Below are 13,714 nucleotides of genomic sequence, written 5' to 3' on the forward strand. Positions count from 1 at the left end.
TGAAAACAAATGACCCGGAATTGATTTAGAAGCAGTGTAGCCTGATTTTATCATTGTCCTATTGCAAGGTGACAATGTAATATATGCAGGTTTTAACATATCAGAAAAAGAAAGGAATTTATAAAAATACAAATGCAAAGGTAGTTTTTGTTGCAGATCTGACACGTATATACACTGTACAGTAACACATGAAGATTACTAGTTTTATCGATGTTCAATTTCCCAATTATTACAAACTTTCCAGATCTTCTATGTGCATTAATTTCTTTCTTTCCTTGCTCTTCCTCTTGGAACATTTCAATTTAACCTACTTCAACCCAAACTAACCAGCTTCCCACTTATGCCTAGATACTATCATCAGAAAGACTTGATGCTCCATAACTAGAATTCGTTACCGAAATTTTACTTAATATTTCACATTATGCAGAACTAATTAACAGCATTGCATGTTTTTTCTGCTTAAAGATGAAAAGTAGATAGAAAGAAGAGCTACATGCATGATATGTCGTCAGGTATAGAAAGAATAAGAAGATTCATAATTAGGTAAAAACATGCTGTAGCCTAAAAGGCAATGGCACATTGCAGTTCCAGTGCAAATGATCATACAAATATTTACATGCATGCAACCACGTCTGAAGTAGTCGATTCCACCAGAAGTTCATAATGCTATCCTTCAGGTTCAAATCGTAAGGCTTTTTAAATTACTTTTATTGCTGTTATAACTAAACCCTGTCAACCTAGGATGTAATATGGTAGGGCTTTCTGGTTTATGAACAGTTCTACCCTATTTGACCAATAAAAGTGACAGGATAAACAAGGAAGAAGTACTTTAACCCCTAGAGTAAAAAGGAATAATAGAGTCTGGAAAAAATGGTTGGCAAGAATGAAAAACCAACCTGGTTTTCCAGTCATCATAAAAATATGATTAAACAACTAACTGTTCAATCTACACTCTAGACTGCTGAATGTACTCACAAACATGATTGTCCATTTTCAAACAGAATTGGAATACATATAACGGTAGAAAGCAATAGAAATTAGATGTAATATTGAAATAATGATCCTATCAATGTTGCTGAGGCCAACTCACTACATTCTAAACAATCTAGCCCCAAATTATGATCAAGTCATATGCGAGCAGGCTATACAATTATAGGGGTGCTACATTGTTTGTGTAAAAAATGTTACATATCCCTAGTTTTACTTGTGCTGAGAGTGTTACAGCCTTCAATTCACAAACTTAACTGAGGAAAATTTCACTAAGCAAAAACTTTAGATGTAAAAGAAATAGTTGGTACCATGAGAAAACCACACCACGATAATATAAACATAACTTATGTGATCAATCACAAAAGTTCATGTCTCAAAATTCAAAAAATTATCAGTAAAGTGAGACTTTGTGCATGAGTGTGTTTGTTGAATAGTGTAACATAAATTATTAACCCCAAGCTACAAAAAGAAAAAGAAAGAGTTTTTCTTGATTTTATTAACAGACTTCAGATAAATATGATAATAATCAAATTCTATCACATAAAATCAAGTATTAGAATGAAGCAAAATCAAAGGAATATGTATTACCCCCAAGCTTCGTACTAAAGATCTAGCCCCTTGAACCACAAACAACTAAATGTTTGATATAAAAGCTTCATAGATATGTATGGACACAGATCAACAAAATTAAGGTAAAGGCAAGGAAGGGGAGGAAAAAAAGACTGAAGATAAACTTCCAACTTGGGCTTGGTTACAAAGATCTAGTAATCATAAACAATAAGATATCTTCATAGTCATCACTCATTACAAGAATTTAAGAGAAGAAGGAAGAGAACTGAAATAAAACAAATGACCAACATCCCTCCATGAACATTCCTAAAGATCTTACCTTAAGCTGTAAACAATCAAGAAAATTTTTTCAGAAAGACTTCATAGGGTTGTGAGGGGGCAAAACTCAAGGATGCAAACAAGATCAACATACATTCTCCATTGTCAAACATAAAGCTTAGCTGATAAACATCCATTAATAGCATATCAACCCTCATTTTGTTTTCTTTCGTTTTGAGGAATCAGCACTAATTGAAAGAATGGTTTTTCTTGTGACATCTCAAAGAACTGCATTTGACTAAAATCAATTTGCACTGGTAAGTAACACCACGAAAATCAAAGACCTGTAGACTCAATCCAAATTAAACAAGCAACAAAAAGGGCAGATTTGAAAAAAATAATTTGACAAACAAAATCTGAATTTTGGACAGTACGTAAAACCAAGCCCTCAACGAGTCTCAACTCTTGAACAAAACAAAATTCCTAGGACATCATAAAACCAAATCCCAATTCAGAACAAACACAAAAGAAACATATTAAAAAGATTAAAACCCTCTGACTTGACACAAAAGAAGAGCAAAGAAAAGGGTCTATACCAAAGTGATGAAGACAGGCGGTAGTGAAGCCTGTCGCAAACAGACACAATTCTGTAACCACCCACAGATTCTTTTCATGTGTTTTTTTTTTTTTTGTCTTTCTTCTTCTTTTCTTTTCACTCAAACTTATCTATGACTTTTTGTGCAATGTGACAAATGCAAAACAAATGCTTTATATAGTCTCATACAAGAGTGAAGAGGTTTAAAGTGAGGGGGTATTTGCATGTTTTTGGAGATGTTTAAGCGAATTTTCCAATGAAGGATCATAATTATAAAGGAAAGACGAGACAACTATGGTAGTAAGCAGGTGTCTTTGTTGGCCTCTGACCAATTGGATACTCTGCATCTGACAGTCTTTCAACGGCTAAGCCTCGTGTCAGCCCTTTCTCTGTATATCTACAGTTTTTCTTTCTTTTTTTTTTCCCTTCTTTAATCTTTATTTATGTACGATCTCTCTCAATATTGCAATATTTTGCAAATGCAATAACTCTCTCTTTCTATCTCTGTGGATTTTTATGGTAACATAACTTGGCTCTTTCACCATAAGCCGCCGTTTCCTTTTTGGATAGTTTTTTCCTTCTTAATCCTCATTCTTCCTCTCTTCCTCGTTTTCTGTTTCACTCCTTTCTTGTGCCGTTGTGCCTATCTGCTGCCTTCAAACTTGCCTTAATGGACCACCTTTTTATATAGTACCTTCTTTTTTCTCATTTTATTAGTAATTTATTTTCATCTTTTTCACCGAAAAAATAACTTTGTACGGAAAAACATAATTGATTAATAAGGGGATGCGAAGAAGCATGTTGTTCACCTTTTCATAATGTATCTAATCACACCCTTTCTCTCTAGATTTCTAAAAGCTAATGATTAAGAATTTGTTAAGAAAGATCTTTTTATTTAGCAATCAGCATATATATATGTAAAAACATATTGGTTTATCAAAAAAATATAAACACATTACTGTTAAGTTTATCAAAATCTGTATGATCATTAATTATTCTGATATTTCAAGTGGTTTTATGCTTAATTATAAGCTATTTTGTTTCAATTTTTCCGGTGTTCATAACGAGGATATTATTTAATTTTTATGTTATTTCATAATTATTTTTAATTGATATATGTGTGTGTGTGATCAATAAAGAACTCATTTATCATTTATTATTGTTGAACAAAAGTTGATTTTGAACTGAAGAGCAAATCTTCCATCGTTTGCGTATTTAGTCTTCCAACAGTGTCATTTGGGTCAAATGCATGTATGGTTGGTTTAAAAGTTTTAATTTTGATATAATCAAGTCCTAAATTGAATTTTAACTTTTGAGGGAAAAAAATCTCTTGACCTTAAATACTACTACCACAATTTTGCTATCAAGTTTAGATTTCATTAGTTAAAATTGAAAAATGAATAGAGCAACCCTAACCAGAGGGAGGATGGAAGTAACCAATAAGAAAAAGGCCAACCGTTTGTATACTAACACATTTTCTTTTTGAAAAGTATTTTGTATACTAGTACATAATTGTAAAATGCTTGAGATCATTTTGTTCCTTTTAGTTTGGCCTGAAGAAGTGTATTACACATTAATTAAACTTTATTAGTACTGTTAGTTTCCCTTAATTCCTTTGAATTTGTCCTTTCAACCTGTGCAATGGTGGGATATATATATATATATATATATATATATATATGAGCAAATGTAATTAAAAGGACTATGGGGTCATGGCCTCCTCAAAATTTTTAAATTTTTTATTTATATATAATATTTTTAAATAATTTTTTATTTAATAATTAATATAAGTAATTATTTATTTATTATATATTTTTCTATTATTATTATTCATTTTTATTCAATTTGTTTATATGTTCATAGGTTTTATATACTTGTTTTAAAAAATTTCTACAAACCAGTAACCATGTTTTTCTTTTTTTTTTTGTTATGTAGATTCTATCTTTTATTTGTTATTTTTTTTCTGTTATGTGAATTTTAGTTTTTATAATTTTATTATTTAAAAATTAAAAAATTATAATATAATTTTCAAATATAAGTTATAATCTTACACTGTTGGCTGTAACTTAAAATTTTATCAATGAGTAATTTTTTTATTAATCTTGATTGATAAATTAATTCATCTCATTTAAACTATTTTGGTTTCTATATCAATTATAGTGAGAATCTTTTCAACAAAGAAAATTATGAAAATAAGACTTTAGAACAAGATAAATAATGAGATTCTTGTAGATAGTTTAATTATTTATATTGAAAAGGAAATTATTAGCTTTTTTTATCATAGAGTTAATAATTGATTATTTAGAATTAAATAAATACCGTCAAATATAACTTTTTTTAAAATATTATTATAAGTTTTTTTATTTTTTTTTATTTTTTTATTATATAAAATTATTATGAATTATGAATCTTTTGATTTTTTTTTATAAAATTCAAAATATTAATTTTAAAATTTTTTAACCCTTATTTCTTTTTATTTTTGACTCTTAACAAAACTCTCTCTTCACCGTCACCCTTCTAAGAGAAGACAGTGGGAAAACAACACATAGCTTCTAAGAGAAGGCAGTGGGAAAACAAACAAAAGAAAACGAGAAAATTATGATACATAATGAAACTGTAGAAAACGGCTGTAATTAATAACAGTATTATTGTTACATGACAAAGAAGAATCGACTGATTAAAGCTTATGGGAAAATTGTCAAACTAATGAACATGGACAAATAGTTTTAGTTCAATTTACATGTAGCGCATGCCCTATTCAAACCTCCGAATTCTCATCTGATTTTGCCTTTTCGATGGTTCTTCGGGGAACCATCCATCCTTTTGTATTATTATACTAGAAAGCGTTGAATTGCTAGGTGTGGGGTTTTCAGAACCGACAAATTTATGTAGCTTGGTGTGCTTAGACTTGGGGGTCAGAAATTTGGGACTCGAAGGAAACTATCTAGGAAGCAACCTAAACAACCAACAAAGTGGTAGCAAGGGATAACGCAAAAGGCTTGGATTAAGTTAATGGTCAGGGTAGGTATGACCTAAGCTTCTCTTTATTATTTGATTATTCTATTGCAGAAACTAATTGATAAATGAAGATCAATGTAGAAGATGATTTTACCTCTACTTTCTGTTTCTCTTGTTGCTAATCGGAATTATACTGCAAGTAAAGTTTTCATGTAAGAATGTTACTACTACAAAAGACTTGTAGTATAAATTATTTATTATTGTTTAATTAACAAAGACAGATTCCCGAGAGAAATCCGGGTTTGGGGGGGGCGGCAATATATAAAAATAGTCAAGAAGGTTGGGAGTTGGTTAGTGGGTCCCAGGAGCACGGTGGCTCCAACCTTCCCGATGGCTCTTATCAGGCTACATGGTTCACCAACTCCCTACCGTGTAATTTTGTTGGACTGTCCTAGTTTTCTTCTATAAATAAAGGTTCTCATTGAGCTCCAAAGCAGCAGCAAAACTGCAGCAATAACACAAAGAAAACTAGAGAGATTATCAAGATAATGGCTCCCACTCATGAAGGACAGCAAAGCCAAGCTGGCAGGCACCAGGAAGTTGGCCACAAGAGTCTATTGCAGAGTGATAATCTTTACCAAGTAATTATCTCTATTTTGACAAATGCGAAGAATGTGTTTGTGTTTTCCCAGCGTTTTAATTTGTGTTTCTTTCTATTTTTGGCAGTATATACTTGAAACCAGTGTTTATCCGAGAGAGCCTGAACCCATGAAGGAGCTCCGGGAGCTGACAGCAAAACATCCATGGTGAGATTTTTAGGCCTGAAATCTTGTTCGCTTTATCTCTATGGCTTGGATATTAATGATGAAATGGAATTTAGTCAAATTGAAAATTTTTTCCCCTGATAAAACAGGAATATCATGACTACATCAGCTGATGAAGGACAATTCTTAAACATGTTGCTCAAGCTTATCAATGCCAAGAACACCATGGAAATTGGTGTTTATACTGGCTATTCTCTGCTTGCTACTGCCCTTGCTCTGCCAGATGATGGCAAGGTAACTAAAACATAGTTATGCATCAAATGAATCAAAAACAAATTCAATGCATCTCAGCCAACTAACTATTAGTCCTTAAAAGAGATTTTATTTGCCTTGGCTTCTCTTTTCTTGTGGTTTTCTAGAATATAATAATAAACAAAGAGGAAACAATTCCTGCTTAATTCAATGTTTCAGATATTGGCTATGGACATCAACCGCGAAAATTATGAACTGGGTCTACCAGTCATCCAAAAAGCTGGGGTTGCTCACAAGATTGACTTCAAAGAAGGCCCTGCTCTTCCTGTCCTTGATCAAATGATTGACGCTGTAAGTACAAAATCCTCCAAGAATGCATCCTCAAACATAACTAAATTTGATTAGTTAACATAGACGTTAACATTTTTAATGTATAAATTGCAGGGAAAATATCATGGAACGTTTGATTTCATCTTTGTTGATGCTGACAAGGACAACTACCTTAATTACCACAAGAGGCTTATTGAGCTAGTGAAGGTTGGGGGAATCATTGGCTACGACAACACCCTATGGAACGGGTCTGTGGTGGCACCTCCTGATGCACCGTTAAGGAAGTATGTGCTGTATTATAGGGATTTCGTCTTGGAGCTCAACAGAGCCCTGGCTGCTGATCCAAGGATTGAGATCTGCCAACTTCCTGTTGGCGATGGGATTACTCTGTGTCGCCGCATTAGTTGATCAATCTAAGCGGGCTTAAGCAATTGCTAGCACGACAAGGGTGTGGCTAACCAAATTTACTTGTCTTCAGTTAATATCTTGTTGTATATTGCTGCTATTTTGATGTTTTTATGCATTCTCTGCAATAATTTCCAGAGACCAAAATGTTAAATGTTATAAAACATAAGAAGACTATTTTGCAAAGCAGTTTGCACAAGGATCGTTTTCTCATCTGTGCATGGCCGGAGGAATCATTTTCCCAAGAGACTGGACAAAAGGGCAGAAATCCCTTGGCATTCAATGACTGAATTTTCATACATTTCATTTTTGTTAAGATCCCCAAAGTATAACATAAACTATAGAAAATCACCAACCCGGTGGTTGTCATGAAGCCATCAAGCAATATATCTTATCATCAAGATATTGCTTGGCATAAGAAGGGATCGTGTCATGAAATGTTTAACCAATATCACTTTCAATATAAAACCTAACTTTGATAGGTACAGTTTCCTACACCAGATGGAATCACTATAGTTTAAGCAATAGACAATGACAAATTTTTGTTGATATCGGAAAATAGAGACTGAACCAATTAACCTGTAAGGAACTCTTAACTATTTCCGAAGTCAACCAAGAACTAAATGCCAGGGCCGGCAGGAAAAGCATACTTTCACAACAAGATATCAGTAATCCCCTAAACATTGTCATCTGTGGAGATTTTGTTAACCAAGAGATGTTATGAAGCAAAGGTGGTAAGTCTTTTACAATTGAGGCTAAAATAATCCTTCCACGTCCCCCACACCAACTGTTCTTTCTGGCCTCCAATTCTGGTTGGCTATTGTCTTCAGGACTTTATCTTTGGGAGAAGATCTGTTTTAATTCAGCCGGTATTGCTTAAAATTTTGCAGAATGTCTCTGCCTTATCTATCTCTTAAATGCTAACTCATTCAACAATTTATGACATGAACTTCTGTTTGGAAAATGAAATTAGAATATTTTCTTGAGCACACCAGTTCATACCTAGGGGCGTCCAAGGGCTAGCTGAACCTTACTTTTAAGTATGCCATTTGCTCATTTATGAAACAAAATTTTAGAAGGCACTTGCATATGTGCATCCGCTCTTAGAGGCTAAAGGGTGGCATGAAAATGAAATTATTATTATTTCATGACAAAAAGGATAAATCGGTCGCCAAAATTGGATAAATGGATTTTTTTTTATTTTATAATTGAGGGAGGGGAAATTCGAATCCTTATTTTTAGATAGGGGATAATGTACCAACCAATGAGCTAAATGCTCGGGTGCAAAATTGGATAAATGGATAATGTTATTGAACTTACAAAAAATTTTAGTTCAAGTTGCAGGAATGTATATACCCCTTTGCCTAAGCCAAAGATTTCCAATCAATTTATGAAATATAAAACTAAACATGGATATTTCTTGGGAAGGTTTTTTGAAACTGTCATGTTATAGCATATAGTAGATAATGTCACTCAGCACGGGTGAGTCATTTTTTGCAACTTAAAATACTGAAATGATGGCAAGTGCGTTAGGATATGACTCAAACAAAGATCTTACTATTTTGAATATTAGAGTTAAATTAGAAAAAAACCTTTCTTTTTTTGAAAGACAATTAGAAAAAGAACTTGAACTTTAAATCCCCATTTTAGGAGGTAAGGCATTGAGATATGGTTTCAAGACAACGGCCTTTGAGTTTAATTACTCCCTTCTGTTTGACCTGATCAGTTACTTCCTTGATCTATGCCACCTATGTAAAGTGCAAAAGGAATTGTACTTAGTCAGATACCAACAATTGCAATGAGTTATCCAAAGGTTGGATGAGTGGACATTGCATAGTCAACGGGGTGGAATGCTTGGCAGCATTGGCATAGCCCTCGAGAGTTGTCAAAGAGTTTTTTACAGAGCAGCGGCAAGACTATAGAGAGATGATCTTTACCAAAACCGGTAGAGACCAGGAAACCAGCCAAAAGAGTCTCTTATAGAGCGATAATATTTTACCAGATACTTTACCTTTTCAGTGAAAAAATTGAAGAATGTGAACTTGTAATTTATTTTCTTCTTACATTAAATCTCTGTGGTATTTCTATGTTTTACACTTGTCTTGGCTGATTTCTATTTCTGAAAGTACATTCTTGAAACTAGAGAATACAAGAGAGCCTGATATTTATGAGCGAGCTTCGCCTGCTGATAAATATCCATTGTCAGAAATTTGTTTACTCTCTTTCTTTGGTTTAGACATGGTGGAATTAAATTTGTTTTGTGCTGATAAAACAGGAATGTTGCACCTACAATCGGCTAATGAAGGGAGGAACGTGCTAGTCAGGCTTATGAATGCCCAGAACACCAGGGAAATGGGTGTTTGCACTGGCTATTCCCTTCTTGGTCCTTGCTAAAACCTTGTTCTCCCAGTTGACTAGGAGACTAGCAAAACCTTATGGCTGGAAAGCATTAAGGAATTGCAGCTTCGGAGCTCTGTTGACAATTTCATTTTGCAGTAAAAAGCCCAACATGGGTACACCCAAACTACACAAAGTCAACCTTACGGTTTCCCTGGAGTCATCGAAAGAGATTGCATGACGGAAATGATTTCTGACCGGAATTTTTCACCAGTAAGACCTCCAATATAAATCCGACTGCATATGCAAGAATTACCCTTAAGCAAGCAAACTATGCATTTAATAAACTTATAGGCAACTCTAATTAATCACTGCCAAAGTCAGCCAAGCCCTCTCGCCCTCTTCTCAACATCCAGGTTCCCTGAACCCCTAAATATATATATTAAGCCTTGCCATCATATATGTGACAAAAAATTTTCAATCTCATACCAAATCAAATGTAGATTACAGACTATAATTCAGTTTTAAAAGCTACATTGTTCGTATCTGATGAAATACAGTGAAAATAGAAAAAAAAACTCTCTAAATATATTTTTAATCTTATACGCCATATTTTTTTTTTTTTAAAGACAGATATATTAGTATCAATTTTAGTGTGTCATCCATAGTCTCAAATCTTTTGGTTTAAGACTATTGTTGGCATCAACCATACCTGATGAGCTTCAGAAGAACTAGAACATTTACACTTCAATTTGCTCGAAAGACTTTGGTAGAGGCATATCCTGTCCTGGTTTGGCCAAGAGACTCTTCAAAAAGAAAGAAACTAGCCTATCCTCTTAAAGATAACCATAATGTGATCAAGAATACACACAAGGCAGATTCAGGATTTATAAATCACAAAATTACACATCCAGCAATCTCTCAAAACAAAACTCTCTCCCCATCTTTTAGAAGACCACCAATAACAAACGCAGCTCCACCACTTAAATGCTCGTACTTAATACTGTTGTTTTGAAGCCAACATCATGAATTCAATTTCATAATTTATGATTAATTCAGTTTCAAATCTACCCCTTCTCTAGATTACATGTACAGGCTAGGATATTTGCTTGTATTAATCCTTGATTTCTTTTGCTCCCAAGGTATAACCTCTAATGCCGATGTAGAAATCTAGTAGTAGCAGCCTGAACAAAGGAAACTAACGCTTGGATAAGAGAACCAGTGAACTACGTACTAGCGTAAATTTTTGTTCTTGGGCTTTTACGAGCTGGGCTTAGTATTGATAAGCTATAGTGAAAACAATGAAAGAAAGAATAGAATGTGGGCTTCTATGGGCTGGGCTTATGACTGATTGTCATTTCCCATTGGATGTGCCATTTGAGTTTGAAAGTTGTATGCAATAAAATTGACTACTCAACGTGTTCTTACTTTGAGGCTCTAATTCTAAATCTACTGTGTTGAAATAATAATTTCAATATAGAACATGATTTATTTTTGTATAAAAAAATAATAAAAATTTCACTTGAGAAATTTCTCTTAAATTTTATATTTATTTGAGAATTGAAACAAAAAAAAATAAAATGATATTGTGTCATATAAATTCACTATAACAACCCTTCATCAATTTGGTATTTCATTTCATTTCATGTTCACTTTATTTAGAAAGAAAACGACAACATTGAAAGAGGAAATTAAAGGATGATGATGAAGCCCAGTGATCCAAAACAGAAACAAGGCAGCAATGAGATGGCATATTTCCATATTTGCCATTCCAGATATTAAAACCTAAAAATAAAGAGAAGAAACTATAAACGCCTAAATAAAATCCTTTAAAAAAAAGAAAAAGAAAAAACCGACCAGACAGACTAGAATAGAGGATAAAAACGGAAGAAGTTGTTTTGTCCTAAACCTTTATAAAGTAAAAGAAGTTGAATCCAAAGCCAAAGATTCTGAACTGAATTTAATAAAATATTACTACCCCATTACTTTGATTCATGAAAGGATGACAAAACAGTGACCACATCTTCCTTTGCTTGTATAAAAGTAACGTAACTTTCAACGACCTTTGCTCAGTTTCTATCTTACGTGCCTACGAAACTCCAAACCTCTCAAAAAGCTCTCTGTTTTTCTTTCCTCTCTCTGTGTCTTTGGAAGGACTATGGAGGAAGAGGCAGAGATTGATCGGTTACCTATAGACCTGTTGGCTCATATATTGGTGATGATCACTTCTTTCACGGATTTAGCCCAGTAAGTTTTTCTCCTTTTTCTTTGTTAATTGGGTTTTTCTGTTTCTTTCTTTTCGCTGTTTATTATGTGTTCATCAGCTTGAAATTTAGTGGTATTTGTTATGTGGATGGATGGATGGATATGTATGTAGGGCAAGTGGGGTTTGTAGGAAATGGAAACAAGGGGTGAAACAGGCCCTGGCTAGAAGAAAGACTCTGAGTTTTGCTGGTTGTAAGATGGATGACGACTCCACTGCTCGTCTCGTGCGTCATGCCTATAGCCTCAAAGAACTCGACATGTAATCGTTTCTACTCTCTCTCTTTCTCTCTCTTTCTTGTTGTTGCTTGTTGATGATTGTTTTTTGTTTGAATTTCACCATGAACCAAGTTTTATATTGGGGAAAATTTTGAACCTGAACGAGTCTTCTTCTGTTTCTGAGTTAGCTTAAAATATGGAAGAGAATTGTGTTTGTTGAAAGTATTGAACTATGGCTATGTTGCTATGTTGTCCATGAACCTGAAAATTCATTGTTTCGACTAGCAAGAACTTGTTGTGAAATCATTGGCATGTTTTCTCTTGGAAGTTTCCCAATTAGCATATGGCAAATTCCTTGGCAATGGTGCTTGATTGGTTCGAATTGGAGAATTAGTACCTTTAAAAACTTAAGCTAATAAAGAAAGGTATATATTCAATCATCTATCATTCATACTTAGCAATTAGGCAGGAAAGAAAGATGAGCCCCTTCCCAAGTTTCAACGGCTGAAATCATTTCATCTAGTTTTGGGACTGCCAATTGATATTATTAAAGAGGCATACGGTAAACAGTGAATTCCTGTTTCTGACACATATAGCGAATGTCACAGTAGCGCATCAAATTGTCGATAGCTAATCCTTCCACGTGCAGCTGAATGAGAAAATATATCTCTCAGAATTTCAATCTCGTTATTGCTAGACATGATTTTCATTTTCTTGTATTGACTCTAGTTGTAATTACAGTTCAAGGAGCCGCTGGGGTTGCCAAATTACTGACAATGGACTGTACAAAATCTCTTTGGCAAAGTGTGTTGGCAATTTAACATCTATTTCCCTTTGGGGTATGACAGGGATCACTGACAAAGGTGTAGTTCAATTGGTATGTGATGGCTTTTGCTCATTCTCTAACCAATGCCCTTAACTTTTATGCATTTTCCTTCTCTCCATGGAGACCTGATTTTCTTTTTCCTTTTTCTCTTTCTCAATTGATAATCTGAAACAGATAACAGGTGCCAATTCCTTGCAACACCTGAACGTTGGTGGTACATTTATCACTGATGAATCCTTGTCTGCCGTTGCAGATAGCTGTCCACGTTTGAAGGTCTGTTATATCTCGACTTTCCTTTTTGACAGAAACTTTATTCTTCAAAATCATTGAGATACTGAAAATTTGTCACCGTCTAATCTCAGAGCATTGTCCTATGGAGCTGCCGTCATGTTACAGAAAATGGGCTGTTTGTTCTTGTAAGTAAATGCCGCAAACTAGAGTCCATCAATGTATGGGGGACAAGAGTTCCTCTAGACTGCTTCATTGGCTTGCTTACAATCAGTCCAGCTCTTAAGATAAAACCAAAAGGTTTGCCATTAAACGTCGGAGGTGCGGTCGCCATGTTACCTGTTGCATAAAGGTGCTCATTCTTGTGATTGCTTTCCAAATGCTGGGTGTGCATATCATTCTTCTGGGTATTTCAATTATTATTATATGAATTTGTCCATTCAAATAAAGCGATGTTGCCTTCAAAGTCTTATCAATATGAAAAGCCTTCGGGTGAATTATTTTGTGCAAATTTAAAGTAGTTGTTTCAGAGATGAGAAAGATAAAAAAAGATCTCATTCTATTCAAAATCTTCCTTGGGTTGTAGGATTCTACTTCTTTTCCAAACCTACAGCATTATTTAATCAAGTATTATGCCAAAGTATTCTATGATATGGTAAAAGTCTGACGGATAGCAAGGCCGGGTCGCATTTGGCAGCTGAGAAAATCGGTTTTCTTCAC

At 34.1% G+C, this 13,714-nt stretch overlaps 2 protein-coding genes across 2 annotated transcripts; both read left to right on the forward strand.

Annotated features, from left to right (window-relative positions):
- The first annotated feature begins 5,852 nt into the window (after positions 1-5,852).
- LOC110409293 (caffeoyl-CoA O-methyltransferase) lies at positions 5,853-7,308 on the forward strand. The gene is made up of 5 exons (XM_021418590.2): positions 5,853-6,012; positions 6,098-6,177; positions 6,285-6,429; positions 6,607-6,738; positions 6,832-7,308. The coding sequence occupies exons 1-5, from the start codon at positions 5,920-5,922 to the stop codon at positions 7,123-7,125; spliced, it is 744 nt and encodes a 247-aa protein (XP_021274265.1). The 5' UTR covers positions 5,853-5,919; the 3' UTR covers positions 7,126-7,308.
- A 4,103-nt stretch (positions 7,309-11,411) lies between these two features.
- On the forward strand, positions 11,412-13,505 carry LOC110410075 (F-box/RNI-like superfamily protein). The gene is made up of 5 exons (XM_021419655.2): positions 11,412-11,706; positions 11,837-11,983; positions 12,682-12,817; positions 12,941-13,039; positions 13,129-13,505. Exons 1-5 carry the CDS (start codon positions 11,618-11,620, stop codon positions 13,342-13,344), a joined length of 687 nt encoding a protein of 228 aa, XP_021275330.1. The 5' UTR covers positions 11,412-11,617; the 3' UTR covers positions 13,345-13,505.
- Positions 13,506-13,714: the final 209 nt, after the last annotated feature.

Source organism: Theobroma umbraticum, unplaced genomic scaffold (assembly GCF_002168275.2).
Source record: "Theobroma umbraticum cultivar Fairchild unplaced genomic scaffold, ASM216827v3 scaffold_44.0, whole genome shotgun sequence".
Classification (NCBI taxonomy): Eukaryota; Viridiplantae; Streptophyta; class Magnoliopsida; order Malvales; family Malvaceae; genus Theobroma; species Theobroma umbraticum.